Source organism: Agrilus planipennis, unplaced genomic scaffold, assembly GCF_000699045.2.
Source record: "Agrilus planipennis isolate EAB-ADULT unplaced genomic scaffold, Apla_2.0 scaffold351, whole genome shotgun sequence".
In the NCBI taxonomy this organism is placed as follows: Eukaryota; Metazoa; Arthropoda; class Insecta; order Coleoptera; family Buprestidae; genus Agrilus; species Agrilus planipennis.
Genome location: NW_020439251.1, coordinates 9,509 through 27,518, shown reverse-complemented (window position 1 = coordinate 27,518; position 18,010 = coordinate 9,509). Strand labels below are relative to the sequence as shown.

The 18,010-nt window shown below is 35.4% G+C and overlaps 1 protein-coding gene across 1 annotated transcript; it reads left to right on the top strand.

Annotated features, from left to right (window-relative positions):
- The first annotated feature begins 269 nt into the window (after positions 1 to 269).
- LOC108734939 lies at positions 270 to 2,786 on the top strand. Its single transcript, XM_025978251.1, has 2 exons — positions 270 to 1,799; positions 1,885 to 2,786. The coding sequence occupies exons 1-2, from the start codon at positions 956 to 958 to the stop codon at positions 2,718 to 2,720; spliced, it is 1,680 nt and encodes a 559-aa protein (XP_025834036.1). The 5' UTR covers positions 270 to 955; the 3' UTR covers positions 2,721 to 2,786.
- Positions 2,787 to 18,010: the final 15,224 nt, after the last annotated feature.

Below are 18,010 nucleotides of genomic sequence, written 5' to 3'. Positions count from 1 at the left end.
GTTATATTTTTATTTATTACTTATGTTGTCTACTTCTAATTGTATTGGAGCAATATTAATCAAATAATTTAAATTCTACATGTTTTGATGTTAATTGACACAGGTAACATAAATTTGATTTAGTGTCAGTTATAGCACTGACGGTTTTCCCATTGATCATACACAGAATTAAATTATGTCTCAAATGTATTTCATTNTTAAATTCAAAATTATGAGCTACTACAGATTAAAACGCAAATTCTCATGAATATTTCAAATTTATTAATACAATTATTAATACATTACTTTATAATTGAAAAGCATGTTAACAATCAGGTGTACATGATCCTGAATGATAATTATGATAAAAACATTCGAAACAAACATTCTTTCTGCACCAAGAACAACAAATAAATGCTGTTTTGTTACAATTACAATGAGTTTTCAAAAGGTCCAATGAAAAACACGCTTGGTTTACATTTGTAAAAAATTTTTTTGTATCACAAAGTCCACTAGCAAACCAGGCATATTGTATCATTTGATGAAATATTGGCGCTGATAATTGGTGATGAACAATTGAATGGATTTTTAAGCAATCTTCTCGAGAATGAATTTCATAATTTTTGTCTAGCAGATCAGCTGTGCTCTGTAATCTTTTGATAAAATTTTTGACTTGTCTATAGAAATAAACATCGCATGGTTGAACTAAGGGAGTACATTTTGGAGGTATAATTTTAGTTGTACATGTAGGCATTTTCTCTTCATCTTGGAATATATGAGCTATATGAACTGTAGAAACTTTGAAGTGAGAAAAAAAGGGATAATAAGAGTACTTTAAATCTTATTCACTAACCGTTACAATGTGAACTACGCATCTATTCCACCTCTGTTCAACAGTTCATTTCTGAATTTTATCACGAACAGACGTATTTGTGCAGCAAAATTGACTCCGAAAAATTATTTTACAATTTTTACAATGGCATCAAGCGAAGCAAGTGGTTCACACAGTGTCGAAGAAATTCCTGATAGCTCCTTACACAGTGATTTTTCGAAGCAACGGCTAAAAGATGGAGTAGTGTATTATGAAAACTTACTTCTCGAAAATGATTTAATTATGGAAAGTTCTTCTGATACACTATCTGAAGATGCTATGTTGATAGGTAGAGAGTTATACAATAGTACATTAGATGTGTTGAGTGAAAAGAAGTTTATAAGTGATGAAGAATTGATTCATGCTCAAGAAGAGTGCATAGAAGGTAATTTCGAAGCAATTGCAGATGACTCACATGATGACTATGTCCCAGATGAAAAAAAATTTAAAAAGTCGGATTTTATTACCCTGGAATATAAAATCAAAGTTTTAAATGTAGCAAAAGCCCACCCTACATGGAAACTAGACACATTACAAAAACATGGATGTGGTCATTTAAAAAGAATGGATCATTTAAAAGTATGGGAAAAAGACGTGGAACAGGGTGGAACAAAATTTGATAAATTTCATGTGATCGATTCTTGGACATATGACCGCTTTGTTGAGATGAGAAGAAATTATAAACAAGTGACAACACGAAATCTGCAGCAATGGGCCTTAGCTGCCGCTAGTCAGTTTCCTGATCTTCAATTTAAAGCATCGAACCGGTGGGTAGCGAAATTCAAACAAAGACACAATATTTGTCAACGGAAAATTACTAGATTTGTGTCAGAGAAAGAAACATATAGCATTGAAACAATTTTGGCCTCTGCAGAAACCTTTCGTCTTCAAACAAAACAATTAATATCCAACTTTAATAGTGACTTCATTATCAATACGGATCAAACAGGTATATAAATTTTTCCTTTGTAAACTAATTACTATCTATTTCATTATTAAATTGAATAAGAATAAATCGTAAGACTTATTTCCAGGATGTCAATATCAATCACATTTCAATAGAACACTGACAGATAAAGGAAGTAAGACAGTTTTTGCTAATGTACAGGATATGAATAAGTTGTCACACACATATACTGCACAATATAGCATCACATTGTCTGGAAAATTACTACCACAAGTTTTCATTTGTTTGCAAGAACCTACAGGTGATTTCGGGCCAAGAATTAAGCAACATGTGGAGGAATATGTAAAAAAATATAGGAATGTTGTTGTCACATCATCGAAATCAGGAAAACTGACCACTATCCTCTATAAAAAATTTCTGGTGAAATCTTTGATGCCATATGTTCAGAAGAATAAGTTTCTTTTATTAGTCGATTCATGGACAGGACAAACAAGAGCAGAATTATACGATGAAATATTCCAAGATGAAGAGAAAATGCCTACATGTACAACTAAAATTATACCTCCAAAATGTACTCCCTTAGTTCAACCATGCGATGTTTATTTCTATAGACAAGTCAAAAATTTTATCAAAAGATTACAGAGCACAGCTGATCTGCTAGACAAAAATTATGAAATTCATTCTCGAGAAGATTGCTTAAAAATCCATTCAATTGTTCATCACCAATTATCAGCGCCAATATTTCATCAAATGATACAATATGCCTGGTTTGCTAGTGGACTTTGTGATACAAAAAAATTTTTTACAAATGTAAACCAAGCGTGTTTTTCATTGGACCTTTTGAAAACTCATTGTAATTGTAACAAAACAGCATTTATTTGTCGTTCTTGGTGCAGAAAGAATGTTTGTTTCGAATGTTTTTATCATAATTATCATTCAGGATCATGTACACCTGATTGTTAACATGCTTTTCAATTATAAAGTAATGTATTAATAATTGTATTAATAAATTTGAAATATTCATGAGAATTTGCGTTTTATTCTGTAGTAGCTCATAATTTTGAATTTAAATATATTTATAAAATATTTATGTTTAATATAATGAAAAATAAGGAAAAAAAAACAGAGAAAAAAAAGTCAGCTAGCTAGACTCGAACCTGTGTACGCGGGAGTACGAGTCTAGAGCCTTACCGGCTACGCCACAGTACGTTCAGACTAGATTAAACATAACTTCTATATAAAGTGCGGGGTGAACTTTAGAGGCATTTTTCTCAGCTTCTATTGGGCATTGGACGGAAATATTCTACAGTGGTATTACCCACATAGTATACTACCGCTACACGGAAAATCATTGAAATCCGTTTCCCCAAGGTCGTGCACTCCCCTTGTAAGAAATCTGCTCACCGATAACCTTCTACGAACCATACGGTCAGGTCACCGTCGCACCACATCCAGCCGATCCTTACAGTAATGAAGGACAAGGACCTGGATGACGGTGCAGTGATTGTCGACAGCATTATCGATTCGGTCCACGGATACACTATTGGGAGCGCAGCCTCTAATAATGGTCCTACAACACAGAATCTTGTTGAGATGGTCAACTCCCTCAAAATGGACCTCAACGACGGATGTCACGATCCACGCAATCACGGTTACATTCGCGTAGTTTTTTTCAGTGACAACAGGACAAACGGTCAGTGTTATTATCACCCTTCGGATCAAAGGCAAAGCTTCCAAGTGCACCCCTACATATTCAATGCGGTCGGCAAAACGCAACGCAAATCACTAGCGGCGATGAGTGATATCGGCTCCACACAACGTCGCACACAGGCGGATTTTCTTAAATTTTTGGTCAAAACCTATAGATTGAAACGAAAGTTTGAGAAGCTTAAGGAATCGAAAAAAACATAATTACATTAAACTACAGCTTTATATAACTTCAATTCAGAAGTTTGTTATATTTTTATTTATTACTTATGTTGTCTACTTCTAATTGTATTGGAGCAATATTAATCAAATAATTTAAATTCTACATGTTTTGATGTTAATTGACACAGGTAACATAAATTTGATTTAGTGTCAGCTATAGCACTGACGGTTTTCCCATTGATCATACACAGAATTAAATTATGTCTCAAATGTATTTCATTATTATTGCATTCTATTTGAGTTTCAATACATTTGACGCAATCTTTAATCAAATTTGTCGATTCTTTGGAAAAAAGAAGCATTAATGGCCTACAACTTCTTGGCAAAGATGCAGTTGGATTTCTCCAAATAATTGTCTTACCACTTCCGCTTATGTTGTCTACTTCTAATTGTATCGGAGTAATAGTAATCAAATAAATGCTTGAATCTGAAACAGTATCATCCTGAAATAGTTGCTTATATTCAGCTTGTCCCGATGTTCCATCACATCCCCATTTTGTAAATAAAAGAGATGGTATCAAGTTGGTTTGTAGAAAGTGACGAAATAACTTCATGCAATGAATGAAAAAGTCTCGCTGATGTATGATCTAATAAATCTTGTAAAGAAATTTTTACTGATGGATATATTCTTTGGGTAGCATCTTTTCTTTGCAGATGTAACATTTTCATAAGGAGGATAAATTATATTATGTGTATATATATATATGACAGGATAATTCTGAATAATGTTGATGGGTAAATCCGACTCTTGTAAAATATTTTCTTATAAGACTTTCGACGAAAATACTTATTGTTTGCCAATACTGTCTCCAGGAATAAGGTTTACTTTATCTTTACAATGTAACTCTACCTTTAATTTGTTATTGGTCAGTTTTAGACTCAAATACTTGCGACGCACTATATATATACTATTCGACGGTGATAACTGTAACTGTAAATAGTAAATCAGTGCACTTACTATTATTATTATTATTATTTTCGTCACTTTGCACAATATAGTCAAACTTATTATTATAACCCTCTTGGATATTTGGAATGCTATTGTAAGTGTGAAAACCAATTAAAGCAATTGAATATTGATATCGTTCGTCTACTTCGATCGGGGGATAAAAATCTACCAAAAAATACTTTTTTACCTGTTACAGTAAACGTTTATGACATGGCTGACTACGGAAGTTTATATATTTAAATTTGTACATAAAAATTCGAGATATACATTTACATAGTTATATGTACTGTAAGTTTAATACGAATCAAAGTTATAATGAATTCTGTTTGGTTCATCAATGATGCTTGATAAACCGCCTTGATCTTGCCAGTATTTGATTAGCTCCGGAGGTGGTTTTAAATTGCCGAAACAATCAAAATAATGGATTTCACTATTTCTTATCTTGTGTTATGGAAAAAACTGCATACTTCGGATCTTATTAAATTTTTAAAAATGTATTTAGTTTTAAAATTGTCAACACATTCGACGAAGTCGTCGAGTGTAATGACTCGTTTAATAACAGACTTTTTAATACCTTTAATCTTTTTCGTCAAGCCGGTTTCTGTTCTTATTACGTTGCTATTATTTACAGCGCGTTTATCGGCATAGATTTTCGATCTCAGACTGATAAATAATTCTACTGGTACGTCGTTAAACTCGTTTTTCATCATACCTAAAACTTTTTTATTTACCTGAGGGATGTTGTACCTGTTGTCTTGCGGATAATCGCTCAGTCACGTTGCATCACCTCGTATACGTCTATATATCGAATTTCATATATAAGACTGTTAGTGTCGCTGTATAAGACACAGCAGTCCTGATCAAATTCCGGCAACATGTACTCATAATGGAAATCGTATATGACGATTTTAGCCAGGTTCAAAATCGACATGACAACGTATATAGGTTTATCAAAATACACCTCTGTCTTATTAAGTTCAATGGCGATCAAATTTTCGTCAAAAATAATAGCCGCCCTAAACTCGGGCCTCAGCCTCAGTCCCATAACGCCCGCTCCATTTGCTTACCAACTTTACAACAGATCACTTCCTAATGTTCTCCATCGTTTTAGCAAATACAGCATTTTTCATAAGCTTGAACAAGTTCTTCTCGAATTAATTCTTAGCCGCTTGACACAACGTAGTATTCATGTCTATGTAGGCTCTAAGCCAAGGAGGTTGATTAAATTTTAGAGCACGATGAATTTTAGTGAAGATAAGCCTGTGTTTTATCGCCTGCTTTAATGCACGATAATGTATAACGTATCGTGTCTTATTGTATACTGTTGCCGTAAGTTTACTACCGGTGTTACAAGTGGGAGGAGCGTTGTGCTCAGGACAGAACGGTAGGTCTCTATGTAATTCGTGTAGATACAGTTGAATACTAAGGAACAAAGAAAATATTCTATTTTTATTGTTGCGGATTAATTATTGATTTTATCAATTAGTATAAACTTACTTTAAAACCATAACATTTTGCTCAACACAATCAACTTCATTTTTACCAATTCAATTCATATGATATTTACATGGATGGTTAAATAACTAAACAGGTGACCTTATTATTATTAATACATAAGATTAGAACAACGAAAATAAATTAACATTACTCATATACACCTCGTATTGTTTTTTGCTAAACCTTTACAAAAAATTAACTTCTACTTTCCTAAAATTAATGCCTATAAATACACTAATTACATTTGTTATGATAGCAAAACAAACCCGGACTGTGCCGTGCAGTTTAAATAAATTAGGTAACACATGTATTCAAAAAATGGTCCTAACAGATAAAAACAACCTATTCTAAGGATTCATCACCGTCGTCCTTAATATAGTAATGNAACAACCTATTCTAAGGATTCATCACCGTCGTCCTTAATAGAGTAATGTCCTTGGGGAAAGGTCTCATACGATCCCTTAATTAAACACCTTTTATCGTCGTAGGGATTTAACGCGATCTTATCTTGTGTACCGTACCGGTGTTACAAGGAGGAGCGTTACGCCCAGGACAGAACGGTAGGTCTCGATGTAGATCGTCTAGATGCCGTGAATATGCAAGATCCACCTCGAGTAAATACCTTACATTTGAAGTGTCCGACACAGTATTTGAATCTTGAACCAACTCGAAATCGCCGTATGGTAAATACTGACTCATGGCCCACTCATACTGATTATTGATATCGAAATATGTAAAATACTGAGTTGGTTTAGTCGAATCGTAATTTTGAAAGTACTTGTTATTAGCCAAACTATTTCTAGTCGAACAGTGACTCAGACCACCACGAACTCCGCGCTCAATAAACGTAATTTGATCGGAATCTGTTAAAAGTTCCAATATCTGCCGTGTCTTGAACAACATGCAATCCCACCATAACCTGACAGGGTATAGTAGTGGGCGGGATCTAACCCGTATATCTTATGACAACTGCTACGAAATTCATCAAAGGCGTCAACCAGAAGAAGAATGTCCGTTTTCATGTATAAATCAGTATATTCATCTAAAGTTTTAATATTAAATTTAGTCCAAATGTCTTGGGCGTGTGCGTATTCGTCATCAAAAATATCATTATAAGTTAACTGATTATAAAAAAGTTTTTGTTCAGGTAAAGGATCGAAAATGAATTTATCGAAATTACCCACAAAATCGTATGGGTGCACTCCCTTCTTAGTTAGTAATTTAAACAGATTTTCATCTGGTTCCGGAAATTGAGATTTTAGATTTTGAAGTTGATAGTTGATGATAGTATATCTAGGGCGGAACTCTTGAAACGGAACGAGTCAATGAATTTGAATTTAATCAAATTTTTGTCTATGTTTTTTGTGGACGAAATATATTCTTCTTTTGAAATGGGCAGAAGATCGACACGGCCTGACATATTGTTGGCGATATTTTCTAGAATGAAATGACTGCCATACCCGCTCAAATTGTGAAAGACAACAGGTATTATTACTCCTTCCTTGTAATTAATATTACAAGCATTGTTTGCAGCTCCTCGATAATTGTTTTCGGTTATGAAATTACAATGGTCCCTCACTTTTATATCGTTAGGATCAGAAGACTGTTAGCAGATGTAGCTCGTCCAAATTCAGCCTGTTGTTCTGGAGTCATTCTAATATCAAAAGGATACAGATAAACCGTCTCGACATCTTCAGCAAAATAATACATCTGCTGAGCAAATCAGGACATGCAATTTTCTCCGCGATAAGATCTGTTTCAGGCGGCGCTTTAGTTGACGTTTGTTACAACGACATTATGAAAACGAAAACAGTTTAACTGACTCTTTTTTCCCAAATATTATCACCATTACAATTAAGCATGTAAACCACGGAACAATGGATAATCTGTACGAAAGAACAGATGGACAAAGTAGAAACAGACAGGAGATCAGGTATTCCGTACTAGAAATATATTAGGAGTTTGCCCGGCTTAAAGCGAATAACCTGAGTGATATTATACGTGTATGAGAGTCAGGCTGCATCACTTCTTATATATATTTATTACAATGAATTTCGGGTATAATGCTGTCGGTGTCATAGTATAGGACAGAGTACTCCTTATCATATTCCGGCAACATACACTCATGTTCGATGGTGACCAATTTACAATAGATCGCTTCCGAAGTTGTTGAGTGTAATGACCTGTTTAATTACTGATTTTTTATCTGAAGTAGTAATCTGCTGCATCGAAGTTGACGGTTGTCACGACTAAGGTACGAAAACAGTTTACCATTACCATGGCTGTTTTTGACTCGTTTTTCCCATATGCTAGCACCTCACTACAATTAAGCACGAAAACCACGAAACAATGGGTGATCTGTACGAGTGAACAGAAGGACAAAGTCGGAAGCTACAGGAGATTGAGTATTCTCTACTAGAGATGTATTAGGAGTTTAACTGGTGTTAAGTAGATGATTTTTACAGGGCGTTGTTAAATACATAATACATAATAAAACAATAAATAATAGTGATCAGTATGAAATTCATCTCACCTAATAATATCGATTCTTTTCCCCAACAGATCCTGACTGCACTTAGGATGGTCAAACCGATACTCCGGTAGACCCAAAATAAACTAACTGTTACTGACAACCAATAAATAAGCATTAATGTACTCACCGGGGGATTGCCTTCCCCCTAGCTCAGTTGGACCATAAAGATTGTACAGATATCTAATATATTACCAGTTTTGTATAAACGTATTTCTATTCTTCGACAACTAGCTAGAGTCACCCTAAAATAAGTAAGGCTTCCCAAGGCGCCCAGCCCCTTTAAGGACTATCATCTCAATAACCGGGTGTGGGGCACTTACATGAAGCTACCGTAGCCATCAAAATTATGTCATTCGAGTAGCCCGCAACACCGGCTGGGCAACAGTGCACCAGTCATTTTTCAGTCTAGGTTGGTAGCCCATGAGTGCTTCAGTAGGGGTCGTTTTGGTTACTTGGTGGACTGTGTTGTTAAGGGCAAATATCACGTTTTCGACTTTTTTGTCCCAAGAATCTTCGGATTTCGTACTAGGCTACTAAGCGGATAGAACTGAAAGATTTATTGGTGAAAAAATTTGAATTTCTTGGAAGTGAAAGCCGTTCCTCTATCAGAAATGATGCGGTTTGGCACGCCAAAAGTGGTGAAGATATTTTCCAAAAACTTGATTACTGGACCGGATTTGGTGTTTCTGGTTGCTTTTAGAAGAACATACTTTGTAAAGGCATCAACCAATACTATGAGGTATTGATATCCAGAGGAGGTTTTCTGAAATGGTCCCAGGTGATCAATGTGGACTGTATGAAATGGGATCGGTGTCTTTTCTATTGGGTGTAAGTAACCATCACGACGTCCGGCTGGTATTTTGTGGTATAGACAAGGAATGCAGTTAGCGATATATTTTTGTACATATTCTCTCATACGTGGAAACCAATATTTAGTGCAGAGGGTGTCGAGCGTCTTCTCACAGGCAAAATGTCCGTTTTCATCGTGTNTTGGGAAACCTCTGTTTTACAACCATTGGTCCTCCATATTTCGGTGTCAATTTTTTGCTTTTACCGTCGGCGGGTTTATTCATTTGGATTAAAACCAGATCTCCCGGTCTGCATTACTTTGGACTTTTCCGGTTTTTATCAAATCGATGTTTAGACTTGTCTTGGTTACTTTGGATTCTATCTGACATTTCGTGTATAATTTCGCTAATGTCTTTTAATACTGCTGGTAGGTCTAATTCGGCGGTTAAAATACTGTCATTTTTCGGTCTAGGTTGGTAGCCCATGAGTGCTTGATTAGGGGTCGTTTTGGTTACTTGGTGGACTGTGTTGTTAAGGGCAAATATCACGTTTTCGACTTGTGTGTCCCAAGAATCTTCGGATTTTGTACTAGGCTAGTAAGCGGATAGAATTGAACGATTTATTGGTAAAAAAATTAAATTTCTTGGAAGTGAAAGTAGTTTCCTATCAGAAATGATGCGGTTTGGCACGTCAAAAGTGGTGAAGATATTTTCCAAAAATTTAATTACTGGGCCGAATTTGGTGTTTCTGATTGCCTTTAGAAGAACATACTTCGTAAAGGCATCAACCAATACTATGAGATATTGATATCCAGAGGAGGTTTTCTGAAATAGTCCCAGGTGATCAATGTGGACTGTATGAAATGGGAGTGGTTTCTTTGTTATTGGGTGTAAGTGACCATCACGAATTGCAGTTAGACTCATCCTTCTTCCGGCACAACCCTTTTCGCTATAGTCATCGCCCACGTTTAGTTAACTTGTAGGAACCGCTTAACTATACTAGCTGTACCTACTCTTAGAGTAATAAATTATAACTATAATCACAGTTATTTATTACAACAAAGAAACAATATGCATAAATTGGAACAAAAAAAATTAACTTCTTCAAAATCAACTGAAACATATTTTTTTTTTATTTTTTTTTTAAAGCTTATTAGTTATTCTTAGAGCAAACAAATCAGACTTTCAAAGACTAGCTAAACTTGAGGAACAGCCTACACATATCAACCTTGTGCTCGCCACACATAGATTTTTTACATTTATAACACACTAATTTTGACATTCAATTTTTTTTTGTAGGAGCAAAAGGCGCTTTACGATCTTTTTACTCATGTGCTTCTTCTAGATTTTCATTATTTGAATCAGTAGATTTTACGAGAATTTGGCTTATGTTATTTTGTAAAGATCTTTTCAATGTCGGAGCTGCTGCTGTTGCTTCATGAATTTTCTTCTGTTTAATGGTTTTTTATTATTCCTGATTATGTTTTGGCCATATATTATAGCAGAATTTACAAAAGCCATATTTAGGATGCCATAAAATACACCCATCGGTCATCTGTTAGCCTGGCATGACACTGAGGAGCACATTTGATCAAATGAGTCTACTCCGCCTTTCGTTTGATTGTAGAATATAATCATGTCAGGTTTACCACGTGAATCATTTATTACTGCATTTTCATTGGAAGAGGATAAGAGATATACCATCTTGCAGGTTTTAGCTTATATTTGGCCAGTTTATAAGGCTGTTGAAATAAACTTTTGGCTAACGGTTTGGATGTAAAAGATATTAAAAATATACGAAAAACAAACAAAAGCAAAATCACACAAACATAGTTAAAAGTTACTCAAAGCCTAAACATACGTCTCACAGGCGTGCTATACCTAATATATTACCAGTTTTGTATAAACGTATTTCTATTCTTCGACAACTAGCTAGAGTCACCCTAAAATAAGTAAGGCTTCCCAAGGCGCCCAGCCCCTTTAAGGACTATCATCTCAATAACCGGGTGTGGGGCACTTACATGAAGCTACCGTAGCCATCAAAATTATGTCATTCGAGTAGCCCGCAACACCGGCTGGGCAACAGTGCACTGACAACCAATAAATAAGCATTAATGTACTCACCGGGGGATTGCCTTCCCCCTAGTTCAGTTGGACCATAAAGATTGTACAGATATCCAATATATTACCAGTTTTGTATAAACGTATTTCTATTCTTCGACAACTAGCTAGAGTCACCCTAAAATAAGTAAGGCTTCCCAAGACGCCCAGCCCCTTTAAGGACTATCATCTCAATAACCGGGTGTGGGGCACTTACATGAAGCTACCGTAGCCATCAAAATTATGTCATTCGAGTAGCCCGCAACACCNACAGCTTTATATAACTTCAATTCAGAAGTTTGTTATATTTTTATTTATTACTTATGTTGTCTACTTCTAATTGTATTGGAGCAATATTAATCAAATAATTTAAATTCTACATGTTTTGATGTTAATTGACACAGGTAACATAAATTTGATTTAGTGTCAGTTATAGCACTGACGGTTTTCCCATTGATCATACACAGAATTAAATTATGTCTCAAATGTATTTCATTATTATTGCATTCTATTTGAGTTTCAATACATTTGACGCAATCTTTAATCAAATTTGTCGATTCTTTGGAAAAAAGAAGCATTAATGGCCTACAACTTCTTGGCAAAGATGCAGTTGGATTTCTCCAAATAATTGTCTTACCACTTCCGCTTATGTTGTCTACTTCTAATTGTATCGGAGTAATAGTAATCAAATAAATGCTTGAATCTGAAACAGTATCATCTTGAAATAGTTGCTTATATTCAGCTTGTCCCGATGTTCCATCACATCCCCATTTTGTAAATAAAAGAGATGGTATCAAGTTGGTTTGTAGAAAGTGACGAAATAACTTCATGCAATGAATGAAAAAGTCTCGCTGATGTATGATCTAATAAATCTTGTAAAGAAATTTTTACTGATGGATATATTCTTTGGGTAGCATCTTTTCTTTGCAGATGTAACATTTTCATAAGGAGGATAAATTATATTATGTGTATATATATATATGACAGGATAATTCTGAATAATGTTGATGGGTAAATCCGACTCTTGTAAAATATTTTCTTATAAGACTTTCGACGAAAATACTTATTGTTTGCCAATACTGTCTCCAGGAATAAGGTTTACTTTATCTTTACAATGTAACTCTACCTTTAATTTGTTATTGGTCAGTTTTAGACTCAAATACTTGCGACGCACTATATATATACTATTCGACGGTGATAACTGTAACTGTAAATAGTAAATCAGTGCACTTACTATTATTATTATTATTATTTTCGTCACTTTGCACAATATAGTCAAACTTATTATTATAACCCTCTTGGATATTTGGAATGCTATTGTAAGTGTGAAAACCAATTAAAGCAATTGAATATTGATATCGTTCGTCTACTTCGATCGGGGGATAAAAATCTACCAAAAAATACTTTTTTACCTGTTACAGTAAACGTTTATGACATGGCTGACTACGGAAGTTTATATATTTAAATTTGTACATAAAAATTCGAGATATACATTTACATAGTTATATGTACTGTAAGTTTAATACGAATCAAAGTTATAATGAATTCTGTTTGGTTCATCAATGATGCTTGATAAACCGCCTTGATCTTGCCAGTATTTGATTAGCTCCGGAGGTGGTTTTAAATTGCCGAAACAATCAAAATAATGGATTTCACTATTTCTTATCTTGTGTTATGGAAAAAACTGCATACTTCGGATCTTATTAAATTTTTAAAAATGTATTTAGTTTTAAAATTGTCAACACATTCGACGAAGTCGTCGAGTGTAATGACTCGTTTAATAACAGACCTTTTAATACCTTTAATCTTTTTCGTCAAGCCGATTTCTGTTCTAATCGCGTTGCTATTATTTACAGCCCGTTTAACGGCGTACATTTTCGATCTTAGATAAATAATTCTACTGGTACGTCGTTAAACTCGTTTTTCATCATACCTAAAACTTTTTTGTTTACCTGAGGGATGTTGTACCTGTTGTCTTGCGGATAATCGCTCCATCACGTTGCATCACTTCGTATACGTCTTTACAACGAATTTCATATATAAGATTGTCAGTGTCGCTGTATAAGACAGAGCAGTCCTGATCAAATTCCGGCAACATGTACTTATAATGGAAATCGTATATGACGATTTTAGCCAGGTTCAAAATCGACATGACAACGTACATAGGTTTATCAAAATACACCTCTGTCTTAAGTTCAATGGGGACCAAATTTTCGTTGAAAATAGTGACCGCCCTGAACTCGGGCTTTGCTGTAAGTGCCTCAGCCCCATAACGCCCGTTCCATTTGCTTATCAATTTTACAACAGATCGGTTCCTAATGTTCTCCGTTTTACCAAATACAGCATTGTTCATAAGCTTGAACAAGTTCTTTTCGAATTCATTCTTAGCCGCTTGATGCAACGTAGTATTCATGTCAATGTAGACTCTAAGCCAAGATGGTTGATTTTAGAGCACGATGAATTTTAGTGATAATGTATAACGTATCGTGTCTTATTGTGTACTGTTGCCGTAAGTTTACTACGGGTGTTACAATTGGGAGGAGCGTTGTGCTCAGGACAGAACGGTAGGTCTCGGTGTAAATCGTGTAGATACAGTTTAATACTCAGGTACAAAGAAAAAATTCTATTTTTATTGTTGCGGATTAATTATTGATTTTATCAATTAGTATAAACTTACTTTAAAACCATAACATTTTGCTCAACACAATCAACTTCATTTTTACCAATTCAATTCATATGATATTTACATGGATGGTTAAATAACTAAACAGGTGACCTTATTATTATTAATACATAAGATTAGAACAACGAAAATAAATTAACATTACTCATATACACCTCGTATTGTTTTTTGCTAAACCTTTACAAAAAATTAACTTCTAATTTCCTAAAATTAATGCCTATAAATACACTAATTACATTTGTTATGATAGCAAAACAAACCCGGACTGTGCCGTGCAGTTTAAATAAATTACGTAATACATATATTCAAAAAATGGGCTTAACAGCTAAAAACAACCTATTCTAAGGATTCATCACCGTCGTCCTTAATAGAGTAATGTCCTTGGGGAAAGGTCTCATACGATCCCTTAATTAAACACCTTTTATCGTCGTAGGGATTTAACGCGATCTTATCTTGTGTACCGTACCGGTGTTACAAGGAGGAGCGTTACGCCCAGGACAGAACGGTAGGTCTCGATGTAGATCGTCTAGATGCCGTGAATATGCAAGATCCACCTCGAGTAAATACCTTACATTTGAAGTGTCCGACACAGTATTTGAATCTTGAACCAACTCGAAATCGCCGTATGGTAAATACTGACTCATGGCCCACTCATACTGATTATTGATATCGAAATATGTAAAATACTGAGTTGGTTTAGTCGAATCGTAATTTTGAAAGTACTTGTTATTAGCCAAACTATTTCTAGTCGAACAGTGACTCAGACCACCACGAACTCCGCGCTCAATAAACGTAATTTGATCGGAATCTGTTAAAAGTTCCAATATCTGCCGTGTCTTGAACAACATGCAATCCCACCATAACCTGACAGGGTATAGTAGTGGGCGGGATCTAACCCGTATATCTTATGACAACTGCTACGAAATTCATCAAAGGCGTCAACCAGAAGAAGAATGTCCGTTTTCATGTATAAATCAGTATATTCATCTAAAGTTTTAATATTAAATTTAGTCCAAATGTCTTGGGCGTGTGCGTATTCGTCATCAAAAATATCATTATAAGTTAACTGATTATAAAAAAGTTTTTGTTCAGGTAAAGGATCGAAAATGAATTTATCGAAATTGCCCACAAAATCGTATGGGTGCACTCCCTTCTTAGTTAGTAATTTAAACAGATTTTCATCTGGTTCCGGAAATTGAGATTTTAGATTTTGAAGTTGATAGTTGATGATAGTATATCTAGGGCGGAACTCTTGAAACGGAACGAGTCAGTGAATCTGAATTTAATCAAATTTTTGTCTATGTATTTTGTGGACGAAATATATTCTTCTTTTGAAATGGGCAGAAGATCGACACGGCCTGACATATTGTTGGCGATATTTTCTAGAATGAAATGACTGCCATACCCGCTCAAATTGTGAAAGACAACAGGTATTATTACTCCTTCCTTGTAATTAATATTACAAGCATTGTTTGCAGCTCCTCAATAATTGTTTTCGGTTATGAAATTACAATGGTCCCTCACTTTTATATCGTTAGGATCAGAAGACTGTTAGCAGATGTAGCTCGTCCAAATTCAGCCTGTTGTTCTGGAGTCATTCTAATATCAAAAGGATACAGATAAACCGTCTCGACATCTTCAGCAAAATAATACATCTGCTGAGCAAATCAGGACATGCAATTTTCTCCGCGATAAGATCTGTTTCACGCGGCGCTTTAGTTGACGTTTGTTACAACGACATTATGAAAACGAAAACAGTTTAACTGACTCTTTTTTCCCAAATATTATCACCATTACAATTAAGCATGTAAACCACGGAACAATGGATAATCTGTACGAAAGAACAGATGGACAAAGTAGAAACAGACAGGAGATCAGGTATTCCGTACTAGAAATATATTAGGAGTTTGCCCGGCTTAAAGCGAATAACCTGAGTGATATTATACGTGTATGAGAGTCAGGCTGCATCACTTCTTATATATATTTATTACAATGAATTTCGGGTATAATGCTGTCGGTGTCATAGTATAGGACAGAGTACTCCTTATCATATTCCGGCAACATACACTCATGTTCGATGGTGACCAATTTACAATAGATCGCTTCCGAAGTTGTTGAGTGTAATGACCTGTTTAATTACTGATTTTTTATCTGAAGTAGTAATCTGCTGCATCGAAGTTGACGGTTGTCACGACTAAGGTACGAAAACAGTTTACCATTACCATGGCTGTTTTTGACTCGTTTTTCCCATATGCTAGCACCTCACTACAATTAAGCACGAAAACCACGAAACAATGGGTGATCTGTACGAGTGAACAGAAGGACAAAGTCGGAAGCTACAGGAGATTGAGTATTCTCTACTAGAGATGTATTAGGAGTTTAACTGGTGTTAAGTAGATGATTTTTACAGGGCGTTGTTAAATACATAATACATAATAAAACAATAAATAATAGTGATCAGTATGAAATTCATCTCACCTAATAATATCGATTCTTTTCCCCAACAGATCCTGACTGCACTTAGGATGGTCAAACCGATACTCCGGTAGACCCAAAATAAACTAACTGTTACTGACAACCAATAAATAAGCATTAATCTACTCACCGGGGGATTGCCTTCCCCCTAGCTCAGTTGGACCATAAAGATTGTACAGATATCTAATATATTACCAGTTTTGTATAAACGTATTTCTATTCTTCGACAACTAGCTAGAGTCACCCTAAAATAAGTAAGGCTTCCCAAGGCGCCCAGCCCCTTTAAGGACTATCATCTCAATAACCGGGTGTGGGGCACTTACATGAAGCTACCGTAGCCATCAAAATTATGTCATTCGAGTAGCCCGCAACACCGGCTGGGCAACAGTGCACTGACAACCAATAAATAAGCATTAATGTACTCACCGGGGGATTGCCTTCCCCCTAGTTCAGTTGGACCATAAAGATTGTACAGATATCCAATATATTACCAGTTTTGTATAAACGTATTTCTATTCTTCGACAACTAGCTAGAGTCACCCTAAAATAAGTAAGGCTTCCCAAGACGCCCAGCCCCTTTAAGGACTATCATCTCAATAACCGGGTGTGGGGCACTTACATGAAGCTACCGTAGCCATCAAAATTATGTCATTCGAGTAGCCCGCAACACCGGCTGGGCAACAGTGCACCAGTCATTTTTCAGTCTAGGTTGGTAGCCCATGAGTGCTTCAGTAGGGGTCGTTTTGGTTACTTGGTGGACTGTGTTGTTAAGGGCAAATATCACGTTTTCGACTTTTTTGTCCCAAGAATCTTCGGATTTCGTACTAGGCTACTAAGCGGATAGAACTGAAAGATTTATTGGTGAAAAAATTTGAATTTCTTGGAAGTGAAAGCCGTTCCTCTATCAGAAATTATGCGGTTTGGCACGCCAAAAGTGGTGAAGATATTTTCCAAAAACTTAATTACTGGGCCGGATTTGGTGTTTCTGGTTGCCTTTAGAAGAACATACTTTGGTGCAGAGGGTGTCGAGCGTCTTCTCACAGGCAAATGTCCTTTTTCATTGTGTGCACATTGTACGATTTGATTCCTGAATCCCCTGGACACTACCCACTGATTACCCCTGGTTGTGATTCTATATATACGATTATTTCGGAGGGCATAATTTTTATAAATCCCCCTCTCATAGTCGTTGGTGGGTGGTTTCGATAGGATCTCGTGTGTCAATTTAATCTTCTTATCAGATAGTTGAACTGATAATATCAAGTCTGATTCGGTTATATTTAAAATAAACTCTTCTGA

What these genes read in the sequence shown, in the direction of transcription:
- LOC108734939 (XM_025978251.1), top strand. Translation starts at nt 956, where the DNA reads ATGGCATCAAGCGAAGCAAGTGGTTCACACAGTGTCGAAGAAATTCCT. An exon ending in TATCAATACGGATCAAACAG is followed by an intron (nt 1,800 to 1,884) that starts GTATATAAATTT and finishes ACTTATTTCCAG; the next exon opens with GATGTCAATATCAATCACAT.